General features: G+C 42.3%; 1 protein-coding gene across 3 annotated transcripts in view; it reads left to right on the forward strand.

Annotated features, from left to right (window-relative positions):
• Positions 1-23,310, forward strand: part of LOC120926512 — an 82,763-nt gene that overhangs the window by 23,060 nt on the left and 36,393 nt on the right. For 2 of the 3 annotated variants that reach the window (XM_040336495.1, XM_040336494.1), the window contains 3 exons: positions 2,669-2,854; positions 13,266-13,353; positions 21,220-21,395. In XM_040336495.1, coding sequence (XP_040192429.1) covers positions 2,669-2,854; positions 13,266-13,353; positions 21,220-21,395 — 450 coding nt within the window. The remainder of the gene's footprint in view (positions 1-2,668; positions 2,855-13,265; positions 13,354-21,219; positions 21,396-23,310) is intronic. The other variant, XM_040336496.1, reaches the window with a different exon arrangement.

The raw sequence follows: 23,310 nt of genomic DNA on the forward strand, positions 1-23,310 counted from the left end.
CAGACGGGTTTCATTCAGGGACGAGAGGGGAGAGACAATGGGGTAAGAACACTTTTGATAATCCGGAAAATGAGGTTGGCGGGGTCCCCAGGCCTACTCCTGTCAATAGACGCAGAGAAAGCGTTCGACAGGGTAGACTGGGGACTCATGCTTTCTACTTTAAAGGAAATGGGGTTTGGCAGGGGGATGATGAACTGGGTGGCCGCCCTTTATCAGTCTCCTTCGGCAAAAATAAAAATAAACGGTAGCTTCTCGCAAACATTCCAAATGAAAAACGGAACGCGGCAGGGATGTCCATTGTCACCACTGCTGTTTGTGTTGTCAATGGAACCCCTGCTAGCCAAGATCCGCAACAGTCAAAAAATAAAAGGGATCAAAATAGGAGAGGAGGAACATAAACTCGCAGCTTTTGCAGACGACGTCCTCTTCTATTTAACTGAACCCAAAACATCAATCCCAAACCTATTAAGCCTTTGCCATGAATATGGAGAAGTTTCAAATTTCAAATTGAATATCACCAAAACGGAGATTATGAGTATAAATGTTAGTAAGACAGAAGAAAAATCCCTGAAAAGGAATCATCGTTTCGCCTGGGTCAGCGAACTTAAATACCTTGGGATCTTGTTAGCAAAATCAATCAAAAAAACCTACGCGATAAATTTCATCCCATTGTTAAACGAAATTAAGAAAGAGACAAAAAGGGTGGAAAACAGAGCAATATCATGGATAGGACGAATCAATTATTGCAAAATGGTCATCATGCCAAAGGTCCTATATAAATTCCAGATGATCCCCATAGCCCTCCCGAGAACGCTACTCTCAGCCCTTAATAAATTAATTATGAATTTTATATGGAAGAATAAGAAACATAGGATATCTTCTCAAACATTAAGGCAACCAAAAAAAAAGGGTGGACTCGCCGTTCCGGATGTTAAGAGATACTACGATGCGGTGATATTAACAAGGGTGGTGGAGTGGGCCAGAGTCAATAAAGAAAAAAGGTGGGTAAGTTTAGAAAATGAAATATCACAGGCAAGGTTAGATAAGATAATTTGGAATCCCCCCAAATTTAGGACACTGGATATAAATCTACACGAGATAACAAAAAAGGCACTGAAAACATGGGATATAGTATATAAAAAAATTGAGAAAGAATACAATTCACCTCTCATAGCACTGAAAAACAATGATTTTTTTGCACCGGGTAAGACACAAGTAGGGGGGCATTGGATTAAAAAAGACACTGCACAACTAAGAGATATAATGAGTGAGGGTCACATTAGAACACTGCAGGAGTTAAAACTTAATAAAAATTTAATGGAAATCAATGAGTGGAGGTATCAGCAGCTAAACCATTTTATACAGGGTCTTCCCCACCCTTTGAGGTCGGGAGACCAGCTGTCAGATCTTGAGAAAATTTGTACCACAGAAAGATCCAAAGGTATTATTTCAAAACTATATAGGATCCTACTGAGGATGGGGGAGCCGGACATACCTCCATTCATTGAAAAATGGGAAAGGGAATTGGGCACACAGCGGGATAGGACCACAATAGAGAGATTGTTGGCTCTGACTCACTCCTCTGCGGTTGACAGCCGCACGGCGGAAATGTGTTATAAATGCATCGCCGGTTGGTATATGACACCGGATAAATTAAAACAATTTAAAGAGGGGCAGACAGGGGACTGTTGGAGGGGCTGTAGATCACCAGGAAATATGGCACACCTTTGGTGGGGATGCCCCAAGATAAAAGAGTATTGGGAAAATATATTGGGTTGCGTGGAAGAGATCACAAAGAAAAAGATAAAGATGGACCCATGGGTTGTTTTATTTCATGGGGGAGAAGAAGGCATTAAAAGGTACAGGGACTCACTGGTACCACACCTCCTGAATGCCGCTAAGAGATTAATTCCTAGAAGGTGGCAAGATCCAGACCCCCCTTTAATGTGGGAATGGATTGACGCGGTCGAAGAAACATACAGAATGGAAGAACTGAAAGAGGGGTTAGAGGGTAATAATATCTTATTAAGCACAAAATGGGAAAACTGGAGGATTTTCAAGAAAACATGGAGTTACGCAGAAAAGCTACGGGAAGAAATTTAAACGCTCCCTTAGAAGAAAATTAGAAAGACCCATAGGTCTGAAGAGAATGTCTAAGGTGAGACAGGGGGGGAGGGGTAGGGGTAAGGGGGGGTAAAAATGTGAAATGGTCAATTTTTGGTATAAAAAAAGAAAGAAAAAAAAAAAAAAAGAAAAATAAATATAAAAAAATAAATAAATAAATAAATAAATAAATAAAGAGGTATAAAGAAAAGCGACACTAATGATGCTAAACCAAAATAGAGATGCAATGGGCTGGTACGCAGAACATGAGCATAAAACACGCACTCTATGAGGTAGAGTCTGAAGTGAAAAAAAAAAAAAAAAAAAAATATTGCAGTCTCCGCAAAGCCTGCTGCAAATAATCACAAAAGTAGAAGTATTTTGATAAAAAATATTTTTAGGTATGTTGTGTGAATGTGAACACATAAGAAACATATTATGGGTTTTTCTAAAACTTTACTGCACAAGTGGTAATACATTTAAAATGAATGCACATGTGCTATACATAACACAGTACTGGTTAACTGGTATATATATATATTATTTTCTTTTTGCTGGATTTTAGGCTGCAGAATACAGTGAGGCTCTGAATATCTCCATGCCTCTCCTGAAATCAATACTCATGGAACGAGAGGCCAAAATAAGTGACCTGAGCAAGGAAATTAGGAGAATACAAAGTGAAAATCTACGACTTTTGGATGAAAAGCAGAATTTTCTGTTGGAAAATAATAGGCTGCGAAAACAAGTTGAGGTAGACAATAAAATAGTTCCTCTTTAAGAATTCACATTTTTCATATAAATTCACATTTACATTTAGATCAGTAAAAGCCTTCTTAAATGGTAGTATTTACATTATCCTACTGAGGTTTTACCAGCCATTATCAGACTTTAAGCCCCGTGCATACTAGAGCATTTTCTTTATACACACAGATTGCTTCCTGACACTCGGTGCAGATAACGTGTATTGAGCTGAATGTTCATGCAATACACAAGTGTCCTCAGCTCAGGAATATACAGGTTAGAGAGAGAAATGTTTCTGCCAATCAATTTCAGAACTAGAACAATGCACCTGAAATAGAGTTATAATTCCTTCTGAACGTTCCTTATCTCCCCATTTTTCTCCGTTGTAGCTTGGCCATTGCTGATGTGGACAAAACCATGATTTAAATATAACAGGCGAAACAAGTAATCCAGCTCATGTACAGCTTGCCAATATTCCAAAGCAATACAAACTGTGTGAACATTTGCAAACGCTGAACAATGTATTGGTTAAAGCTGAATTCAGAGCAAACCGCTAAATACACAGATGAAAATATAAATGGGAGCAGTTTTACCTGCTAAAGGATTTTCATTTTTATCCATCCAGTCCTAAGATTTACACAGCTGTGCCACACAGAACAGCTCAGACTGACAGGGCAGAAGCCCCGTTTTTTTTTTTCTCGACTGCAGTTAAAGGGGTTGTAAAGCGTTGTTTTTTATTTTCTAAATAGGGTCCTTTAACCACTTGAGACCCGCGCTATTGACAAAAGACGTCAACAGCGCGGATCTCAGCTGCCAACAGGACATCTTTGGACGTCATTTGAAAGCATTACCCGCGCGCGCCACTGGGGGGCACGCAGCGGGTAAACACGGTCCCGCGCCGGGTACACGCGATCGTCGTTAAGACAGCAGGGACGTGGAGCTCTGTGTGTAAACACAGAGCTCCACGTGCTGTCAGACTAGAGGAGACCGATCTGTGTCTCTTGTACATAGAGACACAGCATCGGTCACCTCCCCCAGTCACCCCCCCCCCCCACACACAGTTAGAACACACCTAGGATCCACATTTAACCCCTTCCTCACCCCCTAGTGGTTAACCCCTTCACTGCCAGTCACATTTATACAGTAATTAGTGCATTTTTATAGCACTGATCGCTGTATAAATGTGAATGGCGCCAAATTTGTGTCAAAAGTGTCCGATACGTCCGTCGCAATATCGCAGTCCCAATAAAAATCGCAGATCACCGCCATTACTAGTAAAAAAAAAATAATAAAAAAAATCATAATTCTGTCCCCTATTTTGTAGGCGCTATAACTTTTGCGCAAACCAGTCGCTTATTGCGATTTTTTTTTTTTTTACAAAAATACGTCGAAAAATACGTATAGGCCTTAACTGAGAAAAAAAATTGTTTTTTTTTTAAAAAAATTGGGATATTTATTATAGCAACAAGTAAAAAATATATATATTTTTTTAAAATTGTCGCTCTTTTTTTGTTTATAGCGCAAAAAATAAAAACCGCAGAGGTGATCAAATACCACCAAAATAAAGCTCTATTTGTGGGGAAAAAAGGACATCAATTTTGTTTGGGAGCCACGTCGCACGATCGCGCAAATGTCAGTTAAAGCGACGCAGTGCCGTAAGCTGAAATTTCGCCTGGGAACTAATGGGGTTTATGTGCCCAGTAAGCAAGTGGTTAAGCTAGTGCATTGATGGTTCACTTACCTTTTCCTTTGATTTCCCTTCTAAATGTTTTTTTTCTTTGTCTGAATTTCTCACTTCCTGTTTCTCCTCAGTAAGCTTGCCCCCATCATCCGAGCAGTGGTTAGTTAGCCAGAACAGCTTACTGAGGAGGAACAGGAAGTGAGAAATTCAGACAAAGAAAATGTAAAGGGAAATCATAGGAAAGGGTGAGGCCTCGTACACACGACCGAGAAACTCGACAGAATCCATCAAGAAACTTGGTGGCAGAGCTTTTTTGCCGAGGAAAATGGTCGTGTGTACGTTTTTCATCGAGGAAACTGTCGAGGAACTCGACGAGAAAAACAAGTTCTCTTTTTCCTCAATGGGATTCTCAATTTCCTCATCGTGTTCCTCGTCGGGCTGGTTTTTCAACGAGAAACTCGAGCGTTGTATGCTAAGAAACCCTCTCATGCTCAGAATAAAGTATGAGACGGGAGTAAAAGTAGCGTTTGTAATGGAGATAACACATTTTTCATGCTGTAACAGATTGAAAAGTGCAAATCGTCTCTGACCAAACTTTTACTTAACATGCAGTAACATGAGATTAGCAAAAGCAGCCCCAAGGGTTGTGCCAGTGGAATCGAACTTCCCCTGCCATTGTATGTGCTGTACATCACCGCGTTTAAGAACGAGGAGATTTTGTCTTGACAGTGTGTACTCAAATCAAGCTTGTCGAGTTCCTCGACAAGCCTAACAAGGAACTCGTTGAGGAAAACGATGTGTCTTTTTCCGACGAGTTGTGAAAATAAAAAACGAGCCTCTACAACGCCTTTAAAGCAGACCTTCAGCCAACAATGTAACTTTTTCCTTACCCCCTTTTCATAACTGGATAAAACCCTTTAAAAGGCTTTATGACTTCATTCTTCCTTGCTACTGCCACATCCCAGGAGCCCGTTTTACTGATGGGTGCATGCGTGCTGCCGAATTCTGCATGAGTGCAGATGTGCTGCAGGTCTTTGGGACCGGGTATAGACATGCATACAGATGCTGCAGGTATCAAGGTCCCAGATACCAACTATACACATGTTCAGGAACCCCCGCTCCATGTGCAAAGATGTGTGCTGGTCTCTGCCGGGTCCCAAAGACCTGGCAGAGAACTTTGGATGGCAATACAGGAGAGGAAAGGCAGGGTAAAAATATCAGGGACCTGGAGTCTCTTATTAAAGAGGAACTCCAGTCATTTTTTGTGTTTATTAAAAGTCAGCAGCTACAGAAACTGTAACTGCTGACTATTAATAAACAAACACTCACCTGTCCCAGGATTCAGTGATGTGCTCACCCGAGCCGTCCCTTCTCTCTGTCCTCAGCATCTCAACTGTGGGCACCTAGCTGTGACAGTTTGCAGTTTTACAGCTGTGTGTCCACTGCACACGTGTGAGACACACTGCATATTGTGAATAGTCCTGTAGTCTTCGGGGATCTGTTACATGTCCCAGATGACTGCAGGGAGGGAGGGGGGAGGAGAAGTTCCGGTCGGATCACCTAGGCCAGTGGTTCTCAACTCCTATCCTCAGGACCCACTAACAGGCCAGATTTAAAGTATTACCTTAGGGAGATGCAGACTAGAATACTGCAATCACTGGGCAGCAAATGATATCACCTGTGATGCATTTCAGTTATCTTGCAACCCTGGCCTGTTAGTGGGTCCTGAGGACAGGTGTTGAGAATCGTTGACCAAGGTGATCTGAGTGGAAGTGAGAGCAGGTCCCTGTCAAAACCAGATACCTGCTCACCCCCATAAAAAGTGCCATTTGGGGGGGGGGGGGGGGGGGCTTAAACAGAACTTCATCTTTTGGGTGAAGCTTTGCTTTAAGTAACACATTTTTTGTTCCTCACTCATCCTACAATTGGACAGTGAAGGAGAATCAGTAGACTAATGAGCTTTTTCTTCTGTCACTCTGCGCTTGACTTTCTCTGATGAATTTTGCACCTCCTAGTCATACAGTCATCAGACAGGACTGAGCCCAGATAGTAGGGGTGGGAGGTGGAGTTACCCTTACATTTGCCCTGTAAAATAAAGATTGTTTGAAGTAATTTTGCTTGTGGGAGATTTGCACCCATGTGGTGATGTGGAGCAATGTAAGGGCTTGGGAGCCATTCCAGGGGATATCAAGATTTACAAGAAACCAATACTAAGTGAAATTCAAATATATATACTGTTTATATTTAAGAAATACATTAGTGATGTATTAAGGAATAAATAGCTGTATTAAAGTGTCTTCTCTATCTGCATGAAATGAAAGTGATTGTAAACAATCACTTTGTAAAAGAACCCATGGGCTAGTACAGAGGTATTGAATAAGGAGACCAAACAACAATTTGATACAACATTTTTATTTAACTTTGGTAAAATTGGCCACGGTGTCATCCATAAAATGTGGGGGCGGGGTTACAAACATTTTCTCAATAAATAAATTAAATTACAAAAGGCCAAATTGGCTAAACTTAAAACTTTAAAATCAAATTAATTTCTGTCCATCCAGCAAAAGCTGGACGACTACTCCCCCCATACAGACGACCCCATGACTTATTATGACAAACTGACAGGTAAGGGTGGGCGGGCGGGCGATGCTGCTTGTCAGGAGATGTGACTGAGCAAATCGCCTCAGCCTCTCCCTTATATAGGCTCGTCCAGTGCAGGTTTTACCTCACGCGAACGGACCTATCAGAGAAGGGGGCTGCCGCAGCTGACCAATCAGAGGCTGTTACTACCCCAGAGCGCGGCAGCCCACTTCTCCCTCTGCTCTATCCCATGCAGGCTCAGCATACTGCCGTAGCCTCACATGGGCTAGTACAGAGGTATTGAATAAGGAGACCAAACAACAATTTGATACAACATTTTTATTTAACTTTGGTAAAATTGGCCACGGTGTCATCCATAAAATGTGGGGGCGGGGTTACAAAAATTTTCTCAATAAATAAATTAAATTACAAAAGGCCAAATTGGCTAAACTTAAAACTTTAAAATCAAATTAATTTCTGTCCATCCAGCAAAAGCTGGACGACTACTCCCCACCGGCCGGGGCCAACCGCGAAGCTGTTGGCCGAGGCCCCCCCACCACTGTGGCTGATTCGATCATGGACTGGATACCCATATTAAAAATGTCCAGGCCAATGCCTGACAGATGAATTTGGTCAACCCGAAACAACCCAGGCAAAAAACCCTCTAACTCGGAATGACGAAAGGAAGAGCCACCAATTGAAGGCATAAAACTATGAATCGTCCTATTTAGCCGTCTGCGGATTCTATCCACGTAGAAAAGGGTGCCGTGCGGCGACCATAACAGCCTGGGAACCATCTCAGAATATACTAACACTGAACCTGGGAACATTTGAGTTATGGAATAGAGATCCCTTTTCATTTCACATAACAAGTCCCATGTGTTGAATTTACCCAAGTCATTAGCCCCCACGTGGATAACTATCACTTGGGGTTGAGGCCAGACAGAAGACAAATAAGCTAGGTGGTCTTTTAAATTGCGCCACCGCATACCTCTAACACCTGACCATAAAATTAAAAATAAATCAGGATCAAGCCCCAGGTTAGCAGAGTATGATCTGGATCCGGAGTGCTTGTAAGCCCAGAACACGTAGGAGTGACCTATGACCCAAGCGATATTCCTGGATAAATCTGAAAGAGAATCATAAAGTTAGAAGACTGGGACGAACATATAACTTATATCTATTGCTGCCCCACCTGCCCACTTTTTTAACCTTACTCTCTGAAAAACCTATAGAATCAGCTGTGGTGGCAGCGCCAATTCGGAAAGAATGGGAAGAAAATTGGTACCCAGATAAATTCAAGCGCTTCAAACAGGAGGCCAAAACAGCTGAGAACTGGTACCTAGTTAGAGAGGACAAGTCTTCATGAATAAAAAAGGAATCGTTACTCAATGGTCTGACCAAAAGATAATTACGAACATGAAACACGGGACAGATAGCCTCATTAGGAGAACTGGATAAAGAAAACCACTGGCCAACCTGAGAGGACTTTGATCTGGACAAAAACAGACGGACAGAACCGACGTCAAACTGAACATGAGAAAAACGGAGAAATGAAAAAGCGTTTCTATTTGCTGCAGTAAACTCACCTAACCGAAGGGCTCCAAAGAATGCTATAGAGAAAGCAGCCTTAAAAAGCAAAGATTCGAAATTGGATGAGCAGACATCTTGAAGGATCTGAAGAAGATCGATCAAAATGGGGATAGATATGGGACGCCTATTATCTAAAGAGGGCCTAGACTTTTTGAGGCCCTTCAAAACCTGAGTGACCTGAAAGAAAGAGGTAAGAGCAGGAAGGCCTGCAAACTTAAGGAAAAAAGAAACTCCAGCCAATATTTTACCTATGGAAGCCGGGGACAGATTAGACTGAATGAGAAAGGACAAAAAAGACAAAGCCACGTAAGAAGATACATCTAGTGGATCCAAACCCAATGGTTGACAGAAAGAGCACCATTTGTGCCATGAAAGCCTATAATCCCTCCAGGTGTTTTCCGCTACTGAAGCCTTGAGATTCCGGAATATTATTCCCAAATTAAGCCCCAGAGGAAGTCTGGGCAAGGGGTGCCATGTTGATCCGCTGATGGCGCCAACTCTCGGAATCTCTTGAACTGTGAACGAGATAAAGAATCTGCTATGTTATTTTCTTTACCTGCAATATGCTCAGCTCTCAACCATATATTACAGTTCATACAATGAAGTACAAGGAAACGCAATAACCTCAGAACGGGATCAGACTTAGAGGACAGAGTATTGATGGCAAAAAAGACACCTTTATTATCCGTATGAACTAAGATTCTACGATTCCTAAAGATGTCTTCCCACACAACCACCGACACAATCACTGGAAAGAGCTCCAACAGAACTAGATTTTGAAGTATCTCCTTCTGGAGCCAATCAGGGTGCCAGGACTGGGCGCACCAGCGCCCATCCAAGAAAGCCCCGAACCCAGCAGAGCCAGCTGCATCGGTGAAGAATTCCAACTGAGAACTATTAATAAAGTCCATTTGCCAGGCCGAGGAACCATTAAACTCATTTAAAAAAGCATCCCAAATTCCTAGATCATCCTTGATGCTTTTTGAAATTCGGAAATGAGCGTAAGGGTTCACCATACCTTTTATGGCTAACGAGAACCTGCGCGAAAATACCCTCGCCATAGGGATGACTCTGGCTGCAAAAGCAAAAAGACCCAGCAAAGATTGTGCCTCCTTTAAGCACACCTTCTTACTGACAAGAAAGGTTGCAATCATAGACTTCATTTTATGTATCTTCTGTTGTGGCAATCTGAATTCCATTCGTTCGGAGTCAACCGTGATCCCCAAAAATTCAATAACTGTTGTGGGAAAAACTGTTTTCTCCTGGGCCAGAGGCACGCTAAAGTCATGACAAACGTCAAAGAAAACCTGTAAAGCTTCCATACACACTGATGACCCCCGGGGACCTAAAAACAAGAAGTCATCTAGATAATGTAGGATAAGGCCTTGAGGGATAACGACTGACACGACCCAATGTAAGAAGGAGGAAAAAGCCTCGAAATAAAAGCATGACATAGAAAACCCCATTGGCATGCATTTATCAAAATAATATTTATTCAAAAATTGAAAACCCAAAGAATTGAAGCCTTGTGGATGCACGGGAAGAAGGCGGAAAGCCGACTTAATATCAGCCTTTGCTAGCACAGCCCCTTGCCCTGCTTGCCTCAAAAGACACAAAGCCTCATCAAATGAGGCGTAGCAGACTGGAGCCTCCACAGAGGCAACTTCGTCATTGAGTGACGAATGCGGTGGGTAAGATAGGTGGTGGATCAGTCTGAACGCACCCAGCTCTTTCTTGGGTACGATGCCCAAAGGGGACAACCGGAAATTAGAGAATGGCGGGTCATTAAAGGGGCCAGCCACCCTACCCTCAGACAATTCTTTGCAAATTTTCTCAAGCACTAAGTTAGAGTGCATGGATACCGATAGTAAATTTTTAACTGGTGTACACCCTGAACCAGTAAAGGATGGCACTAAGAAACCATTGGCAAAACCTTCAGTTAGCAGAGCCGCCATCCTGTGGTCTGGATAGCGCTCGAGCCATGGGCGCATTCTTGCCAGGCTCACCGGAGTCGGGGCCTTTCCCATGTGTGTCCTTGGGTCCTGAATGAGAGGAACTAGCGGCAGCTTTACGAAAACATCTGCTCGCCGCGTGAGTACCGCCACAATAAGAACACTCATGTTTGTATCTACAATTCAATAAGAATTTACATTGACCCTCATTGAATGCAAAGCATACACCCTTCCTGACTGGACTCTGACCATTTGAAGCGGGGCGAGGGGTGAACTGGGGCCTAGGTGGCAGCATAAGGTTTAACCATAAACCAACGTCCTTAGCCCCCCAATGCAGCGATGGGTGCACAGCTAGTTTTTGACGGAAATTCTCGTCATATGAGAACCATGCGGAGCCGCCAAAGTGGCGAAAGGCCTCCGCAATAATATCCAGGTGTTGGAATAAACCTGAGCACTTCCCGGGAAGCGTTCTCCCATAACTGCTGAATAGATACAGAACGCTTGCAGCCAGTTTTGAAATGTCTTAGGAACCGCTCTCCTCCTATCTTCCTCTGTTCTTTCGCTGGACTGCCTGTCAGATTTAGCCAAAAACTCCTTAGAAGCAGGGAGAAGTGATAATATATCGAGATATTCACCCCTCCAAATTTTTTCTTTGACTGACTTAGACAGATGAAAACCCAGCGGGGATAAACTGCAAGGGAGGGGTTCCTTAAAGGAAGACTCGCTGACCATAGCAGCCGAGGATCTGAGGGGTAAAGTATTATTAACAGCAGGACACCTCACACTCGATCTGACAGTAACATCCTTATTTAGCAGAGAGGGATGACCAGCCTCATGCCACACCACACCAACCTCCTCCATATCAATAGCATTATCGCTATTTCCAGCACCAGTCTCCTGTGCACTCTGACTTACTGTGCATGCCTGAGTACTCAGACTCTCACCTGGTTGCACATACATATTTACATTTTGTGAGGTAAAATCCGCATCATGTATACCTTTGAACTGCTGCACAATGACAGACAAAGATTCAATTAGACTAGAAAATGCAGATAACTGGTTAACATTACTGAAAACAACTTCAGGTAAAACATGCTCACCCAAGTCCCCAGGAGGGGGGGAAGAGGCAGCGCTGCTCCCTTGCTGGCAAGAAGCACCTCTTGTTGCAGCTCCCTCAGCTTGAGGAGCTAAATTATTGGTCTTACATTTCTTTTTTCTTCCAGGCTGTTTCCTGGGGGCGCCCACGCTCATCTCTGGTACTGCAGCTGGGCTGACAGATAAAACAGAGCCACTCTCCTCAGACAGGCAACGCTTCAGCCACTCTTCACCTCCCCTGCTCTCCGCCTTCTCTAGGAGTCTACATAAGAGCTCCTCACGGCTGTCCTGCACAGCGCGCTTCATCCTGAGAGAGAGGGAGAGGCGGGCGATGCTGCTTGTCAGGAGATGTGACTGAGCAAATCGCCTCAGCCTCTCCCTTATATAGGCTCGTCCAGTGCAGGTTTTACCTCACGCGAACGGACCTATCAGAGAAGGGGGCTGCCGCAGCTGACCAATCAGAGGCTGTTACTACCCCAGAGCGCGGCAGCCCACTTCTCCCTCTGCTCTATCCCATGCAGGCTCAGCATACTGCCGTAGCCTCACATTCAGTTTAAAATTGAAACGAAAGTCAAAACATTTGTGCAAAGATTTCCTCCGCTCCCTCTGTTTGCAGCTGCATAGGAGCTGGTAGGAGGAGAAGCAGCAGGACACTGAGCTTCTGAGGGATAGGACCTACAGGGGGGTGTGTGTCAGGACAAGTCTAATCATTGGATAAGAGCACACCAAGTTCCCAGCACAGCTAGAGAGCTGACCACGATGTGCTTTCCTGCTTAGTGTTGTCATTATTAACAGGGCAAAGGGACTGGCAGAAACACCAGGGGTTTCACTCATAGGAAACAATACAAAGAGAACAGGATACGTTTTCATACATGTATATGGTACAGCAGGCACATTTCAGAAATACGAAATTGTTGGGTTACAAACACTTTAACCTTTAACACATAACCATATAATGAGCATGCACAAACATTCAAAGTGCTACTTCTTGAATTCTACTGTCCCAACTTCAACACATTTGTGGTTAGCTCACCCATGGGTCTGGGAACCTGAGTGTGGGATTAGTAGTAACTACATAACAACTGTATGAAATCATTGGAATGCCAGGAGTGATGTGACAGAGACTCAAACATAACGAAAATGAGCCACTGACCCATTGTCGCAACGTCCTACATTACCCACTCATGTAAAAATGCTCTGCTCTGAAACTTCTTCTTCAGTCAAGTCTGTTAAAAGGCATCAGATGCACTCAAAGAGATGGATGCATAAGGTGACAGGTAAGTAATAAACCCTTTTTTCAGGGCCGTATTTGTTTTTGTTTTTTGAGATGGCAACAGTGTCCAGTTTTTCTACAGATTTCTACAAATAGTTTATACGGAATTTCTGAATGTAATGTAGAAAAGTAAGAAAAGCTGTTGAATGTATCTTTAATTAAATTGCATCCAAATAAGCATATGCTACATAAAACTATTTACGTTTTTGCACCTTCCTAACACCCACTTCTTTTATTTTATCTGTAGTCTACAAGATTTAACAAAGAAAGAAAAGAACATGATGTTTTTGATTCCTTTGACCCAAGCTCTCCAACAGTTCTTCAGAGACAAATCGGTAGCGTATTTTTTGTGTTTAATTTTTGAAAACGGTATACTGTAATAGGATCTTTGTTTATGTCTTATCACATCATCACCTGTAGCTTAAGGGCCATACCTGTAAAAATGAAAGCCATTTTTTTTTTGTTTTGGATAAAGTGAGGAAGGTTTGGAACCCTTGTTGGGTGCTTACTGACACCCTAGGCTCTAGGCCTCAACTGGAGATTTTGAAATGTGGGTGAGACTGGAAACACCAATGGACAGTCTAGTCTACTAGCAAGTGTTAAACCATTGGCACAGAGTACATCTAAGTAATGAAATGGGTTACCAGTGGCAGACAGTCCAAATATTTTCAGCATGGGTTACCAAAAATGCCTGTAACTATGATGCTAGTGGTATCTGTTGCCTTGTGTAATTTATACATGTCTTGGATGTCATCTAAATCTGTTGATACTGTACTGTAGATCTCAGACCATATTTGAGATAATTCAGTAAGAATATTTAATGAACAATGACGACATGCAAAGCAGCATATAGTTAACTCCACTACAATAATATTTTTACTGGTTACTGCACTTAGATCATTGTTGGACTAAAGTAGTCTGGGTTTATGTCCAGGCTGAGGTAGGTACCTGTAGGCTAATGCCGGGTAACATACGATTGGAGTATACGATGGTCTAAAATCCGATGGATTTTTTCATCGGAAATCATCGGAAATCCGTTCAAGCTGTCTTGCATACACACTGTCAGGCCTCGACCACACGACGCAAGAAACTTGCTGGGATTTTTTTTTGCCGAGGAAACCGGTCGTGTGTACATTTTTCAACGAGGAAACTGTCGTGGATCCCGTCGAGCCAAAAAGAGAGCATGTCTTATTTTTCCTCAACGGGAATGAAGAAACTTGCCTTGTCGAGTTCCTCGACAGCCTAACAAGGAACTCGACGAGGAAAACGATGTGTTTCGTCCGTCGAGTTCCTCGGTCGTGTGTACGAGGCTTCAGACTAAATTCCGACTGTCCAAAATGCCGTGATGTAAAACACTACGAAGAGCCGGGAAAAATGAAGTTCAATGCTTCCGAGAATGCGTTGACTTGATTCTGAGCATGCATGGATTTTTCTCCGACAGAATTCCACACAGATGATCAGAATTTACCATAGATTTTTTTCCATCGGAAGAATTTAAAACATGTTCTATTTTTTTACTCCGATGGAAAATCCAATCGTGTGTACGCGGCATAAGTCCCGTTGGCTCAATTCAAATGGACAGCTGGTGACCATACCTTCACCTGGCACATAAACATGACAGATCACTAAAGAGTCATGGTTGGTGCTATAGTGAGGGGAGAAGGAAGGAGCAAAGTAGCACAGTCAGATACAACTGGTGCTGCTTATTACGGGTAGGAACATTGGAATCTGGGGAAGAGAAGAAACACTATGGATTTTTAGGGTAGATTATCATAAGATGAACAACAGAGTCTGGAGAAGGAGAGAAACAACTGAGAATATGGCTGCTTATAAGAAGAAACTATTAAATTTGGAGTGGGGAGAAATTATAGTGATTGTGGCCAGGTCATCAGAGGTGGCATTTTGGGCAGTTATCACAAGGAGGAACAATAGCAGTAGGAAAAGGGGAGAAACCAAAGGGATTTTAGGTTATCACAGGGTGGAATAAGGGCAGCTAGGGCAGGCGATGAACAATATAAAGTGAGGCAAGGGAGGAACAATAAAGATTGGGTCAGGTTATTCTAAAGTGGAAAAATAGCAGTTTGTATAGCAGGTTATCACGGGAAGAGAAATAGTGGTTGAGGCAGGTTATCACTGGAAGGAATAATAACAGTTGGGACAGGGGAATAACAGGTTATCAGAAGTAGACATTTTTTTTTTGAGGGAACAACAGTAGTTGGGACAATGGAAGGAACAATAGCGCTTGGTGAGAATTACAACAATGAGGAACAACAGCATATAGGGCAGGGGAGAAACAATAAAGATTGGGACAAGGCATCACAGGGAATATCGGCAGTCAGAGTTGGAGAGAAAAAAAATATTTGCGTACAGGTTATCACAAGGGTAAACAATAGGATTTGGGGCAGAGGAAAAGTAATAAAGGCTTGTGACAGAATAACTCATGGAAGAATAAATAAAATCTGGGGCAAGGGAGAAGGAATAGACATTGGGCTGGATATCAGTGGGAGGAACAACATTATCTGGAGTAGGCAAGAAGCAGTATACATTGTGTAAGGATATCAGAGAAAGAAACAATAACAGTAGAAGCAGGGATATAAACAATAGCGGTTGGGACAAGGGAGAAACAAATATTGGGGGAAGGATAGACAGACAGAAACAATATCATCGGGGCTGGGGAGAAATTATAGATTAAAACAAGAACAGAGGAGGAACAATAAAGATTGCCGTGGGATATCACAGGGAGGCATTTATCTTCAGTGGTTAAGGCAACTCCCCATAGTGGCTGGGATTTGACTATTACCAGCATGTTACCACCCCTTTCAGCAAGTTGTTGAGCCAGTTCTTGCTTGAGAACCATATTCCTTATCAGGAAGTTAAGAGAGGGTGAATTTGTACACTGCTTTAGTGTTGTCAGACAAAAATCTACATCGAGAGACCTTTCCTCATAGTGGCAGGTCCAGGCATCTGCCTCAAGGGTCCCATTGCAACACTAAGGTCCTTAGAGACAGCAGGTATGGGGCTTATGAAATATTACAAGATAAAGGGAACCCATACATTTTATGCCACAACAGTGGCGATATTGCTTTAAAGCAAGTTTCAATAGACTAACATCTTTCAGAATTGCTACTACTCAGGTGCTTCCAGTGTCATGGGTGCTCGGTTAGTCTCTGAAAAAAAGTTCGAAACTCTGTCCTGTTTGTCCCTTGAAGGCTCTTCTGAATGAAGGTCACAGTCCTAATAGAAAGGGTACTCACAGCTCTTTTAAAGGGGTTGTAAAGGTACAATTATTTTTTCCTAAATAGCTTCCTTTACCTTAGTGCAGTCCTCCTTCACTTACCTCATCCTTAGATTTTGCTTTTAAATGTCCTTATTTCTTCTGCGAAATCCTCACTTCCTGTTATTCTGTCTGTAACTCCACACAGTAATGCAAGGCTTTCTCCCTGGTGTGGAGTGTCATGCTCACCCCCTCCCTTGGACTATAGGAAAGTCAGGATGATCTCTACATTGCAGATAGAGAAAAGAGCTGTGTGTTAGTGGGCGCCTTGACTCTCCTGTAGTCCAAGGGAGGGGGTGAGCATGACACTCCACACCAGGGAGAAAGCCTTGCATTAATGTGTGGAGTTACAGACAGAAGAACAGGAAGTGAGGATTTCTCAGAAGAAATAAGGACATTTAAAAGCAAAATCGAAGGATGAGGTAAATAAAGGAGGACTGCACTAAGGTAAAGGAAGCTATTTAGGAAAAAAAAATTGTACCTTTATAAACCCTTTAGGTCTCTATTTCGGTGCACTTAGAAGTCCTCCCACTTGCCCCCAGAGAGGATGCTCTTGCGTGACATATGCCTGTGCCTCGCTTATCCCCTGGTCTCGCTCTCTTTTAAAATGGAAAAGACTGTCTCATTTCGTTGGAAAGCTAACCTGCTCCATGGGGGCCCAAACTCACATAATGGTAGCTGCCCCCTTTCCCACCCAGGACTCCTCTGCTGTGACTTGACAAAATGGCTGCTGAAATCTTGCAAGTGTCCAATTAAAACACAGACCTCCCAAAGCCCACATCAGGGGACACATAAGTCCTATGCTGCACTCCCTTTACAAAAGTTCCTACACAGATACATTGTGGACATGTGGAGACATCAAGTGGCACACGGAACATTGTAGCAGAAAATTCTCTGAAGGAATTACACTGGGTCCTAACACCTTGCTACAAGCATACAGGCAGCTGGGGGAAGATTGGGATAGAGACTGGTGAAAGTTATCACATGGAGGAATAGCAGTGATTACTGATTAGCTGAGATGCTGTTTATTACACAAAGGAATATAACACTCATTAGGACAAGATTTTTTACAAGCTCAGGCAATTGTTTCAACTAATGGTGGTCATGCAGTGGTCATGTACAGGTTCCAGAGATATGAGCCAGATCCATAGCTGGATCTGACTGAAGACAGCCAGATTTGAAGGCTGTCATCATATCTATTAGCCAGATTCAGAAAGACTGGCTTAACTTTGTGCAGGCGTTGCGTATCGCATATACGCTACGCCGCTGTAAGTCAGAGAAGCAAGTGCTGTATTCACAAAGCACTTGCCTCCTAAGTTACGGCGGCGTAGCGTAAATGGGCCAGCGTAAGGGCGCGGAATTCAAATTGTGAAGAGGTGGGCGTGTTTTATGTAAATAAACCATGACCCCACGTAAATGATATTTTGAACGAACATCGCATGCGCCGTCTGTGGACGTATCCCAGTGCGCATGCTCAAAATTATGCCGCAAGGACTTATTGGTTTCGACGTGAACGTAAATTACGTCCAGCCCCATTCACGGACGACTTACGCAAACGACGTAACATTTCCAAAATTCGACACGGGACCGACGTCCATACTTAACATTGGCTAGGCCAGCTTTTTGGTGGAATAACTTTACGCCTGAAAACTCCTTACGTAAACGGCGTAACTTTACTGCGACGGGCAAGAGTACGTTCGTGAGTAGGCGTATCTCGCTGATTTACGCATTCTAGGTGTAAATCAGCGTTCACGCCCCTAGCGGCCGGCCTAAATAGACAGCTAAGATACGACGGCGCAGGCGGTCGTATCTTAGCTAGATTTAAGTGTATCTCAATTTGAGAATACACTTAAATTTACGACGGCTTAGATTCAGAGTTACGACAGCGTATCTACTGATACGCCGGCTTAACTCTCTCTGAATCTAGCTATATGTGTAGATATAAATGGCTGTAGTGTCCGTACAGACAACCGAGTCTGTATTCTCTGAGTCATTGTCATTCCTAACACTTTATAGGAATAAATGTTATTCTCAAACAAATAAATGATGCTTTTAAAATTAGTTTAACATTTTGCTCGTGAAATGGTTGGATGCCCTTACTAGCAAGTGAGCTGCGACAAAACAAAGTACATTTGTTCCTTGATAAAACAAAAGATTGCTTTATTTTGCAATTATTTGTGCCATTACAAAGGCTAGGTGAGGTTAAAACTGAAGGGAACAATTCATCAGCCAGAACATTTAGAGACCTTTGAAATGATGTGTTATAGAGCAGTAATACATTTTAAATGCATGTCTACATTCATCAAAGTGGCAGAAGTAATACAGAGATCTGTAATTAATATAAAAGCTAGATATGTTTACAGGTGGTAGGATAGTTGTACAACTATGAAAAAAACACCTACTTGTGTGTACTAAAAAACAATACTAATACACGTCTTCTGAAAACCAAAAGAAAAGTCTCCTGAAAGCCATAGCTCCCAACTTTCTGAAATGTGTATAGAGGGACACAATTTGGCACATTGTACGTCCCCCGATTACACAGACCACAAGGATCAATTATGCAGAAAAAGACTGGCTAAACCTTACAAGTGCTTTTGAGCATTATATTTACTTTTAAAAATATCAAATGCAGTAATGTAGGAGGTTGGATAAACATTTTAATACAGCATAACATTTTTGGTAGTAAAATGGTAAATTGTATATAGTGATGTACATATCGGACCAAAAATATATACTTTTTATCAACACTTTGGTCTGTCGGTTAAAAATCCATGAGGGGTTTTACTGTGCTCCATGCACCAAGTGTTTTTTGTCTATCAGACCAAAAATAGAGACAACTGAGGCTGCATTTGGCCTCAAAAGAGGGATAGTTCCTTTAAATAAGGGACAGTTGTGAGCTATGTACGAAAGGTCTTATCATTGTGTTTTTGGAATGGAGGGGAGGATATTTGATACAGTGGAGCAGTATTAGGCCCCATACACACGGGAGGATTTATCCGTGGATACGGTCCAGCGGACCGTTTCCGCGGATAAATCCTCTCGAGGATTTCAGCAGATTTTAATGCGATGGAGTGTACTCACCATCGCATTGAAATCCACGCCGAAATCCTCTGGCGATGACGTGTCACGCCATCGCCGCGATTATGACGCGGCGACGTGCGCGAAGCTGTCATATAAGGAATTCCACGCATGCGTTGAATCATTGCGACGCATGCAGGGGATCCCTTCGGACGGATGGATTCGGTGAGTCTGTACAGACCAGCGGATCCATCCGTTGGGATGGATTCCAGCAGATGGATTTGTTCTGCATGTCAGCAAATATTCATCTGCTGGAATCCATCCCAGGGGAGATATATCCGCGGATAAAGATCCGCTGGCGTGTACACACCATAGGATCTATCCGCTGAAACCCATTTGCTGGGATTTATCTGCGGATGGATTCTATGGTGTGTATGGGGCCTTAGAATACCTGTTGGGTTTTAACTGCTATCCAGGGCTCTTTTATGGAGATTTACACTCGCTTCCTGTCCTGCTGGAAAAGGCAGGAAGTGATGGGAACTCATCAACTACAACAAAGATAGAAATAATTTTTTAATAGAATAGAGGAAGGCTAGAGTCACTGTCAGGTTTTCATTATTGTCTGTGTCCCTGTTGCAGATGTTCCTTCCTGCTCAGATACCATTGACAGCAGGACAGGAAGTGAAAGTTAAATTAAAAGTAAATCTATTCAAGAGTCCGAATAGAAGTAAGCAACCGACTGGAGATTTAAAGTGATACTAAACTCTCGTGTTTTTTTTTGTGAAAAATAACAAACATTTTATACAGTGGTTTAGCACAGAGCAGCCCAGATCCTCCTCTTATCGGATCCCTTTTTGACGCTCCTGGCCCCTCCCTTCTGATGCGTGCCCCCACAGCAAGCAGCTTGCTATGGGGGCCCACAAGCTGAGCCACATCTCCATGTGTCCATTCAGACATGGAGCAGCAGCCCAGCCCACCCCCTCTCTCTACTCATTGGCTCACAGACTTTGATTGACAGCAGCGGGCGCTAATGGTGCTTCGCTGCCGTCACAGCCAATGAGGAGGACAGCCGAGTCTCTAGTGCAACATCACTGGATCAAGATGGGGCTCAGGTAAGCATTAGGGGGACTGAGGGGGGCAGTTGCGTAGAAATGCATTAAGATAAAAAACCTTCTGACTTTACAACCACTTTAACCTTTCTCCACCCGCCATACATGGAGTCAAGCTTTAATCAGTAACAGTAATAGATATCACAGAAATGATAAAAATAATTCTAAGAAGTTAGGATGTTTGCAATAAAATGTATGCCTCTGTAGTAAATGCAATTTTAGCTTGGCAGAGAACTGTTGCTACAGTTCATTTTTGTTTTAAAATTGTACAATAACTCACTCATTACCCATACGCTAGTAGGTTAATGAAATGCAGTACTCCCCACATGGTCTGTATAATAAACAAAAAACTTGGGAGTAAGTACAGCTGCAATAGTGTTACCTTCTTTATGGCCTAGTAAAAGAGGATAAAAACAGAAACCGCCTCAGGGAGATACCACTGGACCATCAGAGAGATAAACGGCAGAGAGGTGATTTGACTCACCCTTGTCTTATACTAAAATATAGTTTATCAGAGTAGAGCTGTAAAGCCTATGTTGTTTATTTTATGTTGCTTTATGTAAGATGTCACAAACCAGAGGCCTTATTACTGATAAACCAAATTGTCAAAATGATTTCAAGGTTAAATCTAGTAACATCATATGTGTGTAGTCACAAATACTGTTACCTCTATTATATATAAATAAGGGAATTAAAAACAGTGAGTACTCATTAGGCTAATTATTTTTTTTAGCCGTAATTAAGATCAATTGAATAAATAAACTGTCTAATTAAAGTGTTATGGTGCATATGTACAACAGGTAACCTCAAAAACCAGATTAATGACCTCCAAGAAGCCAATGAAAGTGCAGTATTGGAGTTATCAAAAGCTGATGAGGAGATCTGCCAGCAAAGAAAGGATCTAGCCAAGCTCAAAGCGGAATACCACCAAAAGTTAGAGGATTCTCAAGAACAAATAAAGATTCTTACAGAAAAGGTAATATATGACACTCTGAGATCTTATACCATGTATGAATATATACATACAAACCTAAATTAAAAACCCTTTCTCCATCACACACCCCTTTAGAATAGCACTTGAAAGCATGTTATAAACCAATTGGGCAGTGCTTACTATAGTTATCTATTAACTTACTTTGATCACACTGCCTATTATTGCAATGCACGCCAACAGTTTGTGCTGCAGTTCCATTTATTTTGTTTAAATATTTTTTATTGGTATTTCAGAAAAAATCATATAATAAAGCAATACATATGTGAAAATACATCAAGACAAACAGTAGATGAAATGGAGTGGATCAACAATATCCACAGAACAGCATAAATCATTTAAACATATATCATATTATCATACCAATGGAAATAGTTAAAAAGGTCCATCAGGATCAGATCGAAGGATATGACAGTATAATATAATGGAAAATATTTAGTCAAAAATAAACAATATTAATAAAAGAGGGAGAGAAAAAAAAGGGGGGGGAGGGGATCAAATGGTAATACAAAATTGCAGGTGAAACAAGAGCAATTTCAATTAATGTTAGAATGGTGAGTCAGGTTTCGAAACTTAGCAGATTTAGTAAAGCTCGTCCAGCAATTCCATCTATCACGGAATTTAGTAGGGGAATCTAACGATTGAAAGATTAGTTCCTCTTTTTCCGCAATCCATCAGTTCCATTTATTTTAATTGGCACCCCAAGACACGTACACAATACACTTCAATGAACAGATGTGAGAACCCTGTGCTTTGTGGTGCTTTGGGGGAAAAAGGTGCAGTTGCATTATAAATTGTGATGTGGTGCATCAACAGCCTTTTCAAAATAAATAGGCTTCCCAAATACAACAAAAATTTAACACGCAAACTAATGTATTTTAATGCATGAACAATGTGGAAATAACAGTCATTTATGTCTGGCACAAAAATCAGAAGAGGAATCAACTGTCCAATTCATCTTACTTGCCCATTAAAATTATCACAAAAAAAAATGCAACTACTACCAGCACTGCAACTGACTAAAGCCTAGTACACACTATGGGGGCTATTTACTAAAGGCAAATCCACTTTGTACTGCAAGTGCAAAGTGCACCTGAAATTGCACTGAAAGTGCACTTGGAAGTGCAGTCGCTGTAGATCTGAGGGGGACATGCAAGGAAAATAAAAAACAGCATTTTAGCTTGCACATGTTTGGATGATAAAATCAGCAGATCTTCCCCTCATTTTAGAGCTACAGCGACTGCACTTTCAGTGCAGTTTGTGGATCCACTTTGCAGTTGTGCAAAGTGTATTTGCCTTTCGTAAATAACCCCCTATGAGTCTTTTTTTGATAAAAAACTGTCAACTCTGGTCAGTGACACAGTACGCACTATGCAAAGTTAGTATATCCATCTCCCCTGCTGAGCTGAACACACCAATTAGTGCTCTCCTCCGACCGGGCACTGATTGGGAGCACTTATTTACAAAAGTTAATTATTATTTTTTATTTATAGCACAAAAGATAAAAAAAAAACAGTGGTGATTCAATTACGCCGGCTTACGCGTCGGAATTTACGTTGCGCCGGCGCAAAGTTGGGCGAAAATACTCTGTGGATACGGTACTTGCCTCTCTAAGTTGAGCCGGCGTAACGTAAATGAGATGCGCTACGCCGGTCTATATATGCGCCGATGTACGTGGATCTACCCCTTAATCTTTAAAATTACAAGAACGCGGTGACATCATCGACTACGACACGTCACATTCGATGCCATCGCCGCCATCTTGTTACACCCCACACTAAGCTTGTATGCATGTGCGTTTTTTCACCGCATACAGACAACCGTTTTTCTCGGCGGGAAACACTCTGCCGGGAAACCCGACAAGGAAATAGAGAGCAGGGTTCTCTATTTTCCTGTCGGG

Source organism: Rana temporaria, chromosome 2, assembly GCF_905171775.1.
Source record: "Rana temporaria chromosome 2, aRanTem1.1, whole genome shotgun sequence".
Classification (NCBI taxonomy): Eukaryota; Metazoa; Chordata; class Amphibia; order Anura; family Ranidae; genus Rana; species Rana temporaria.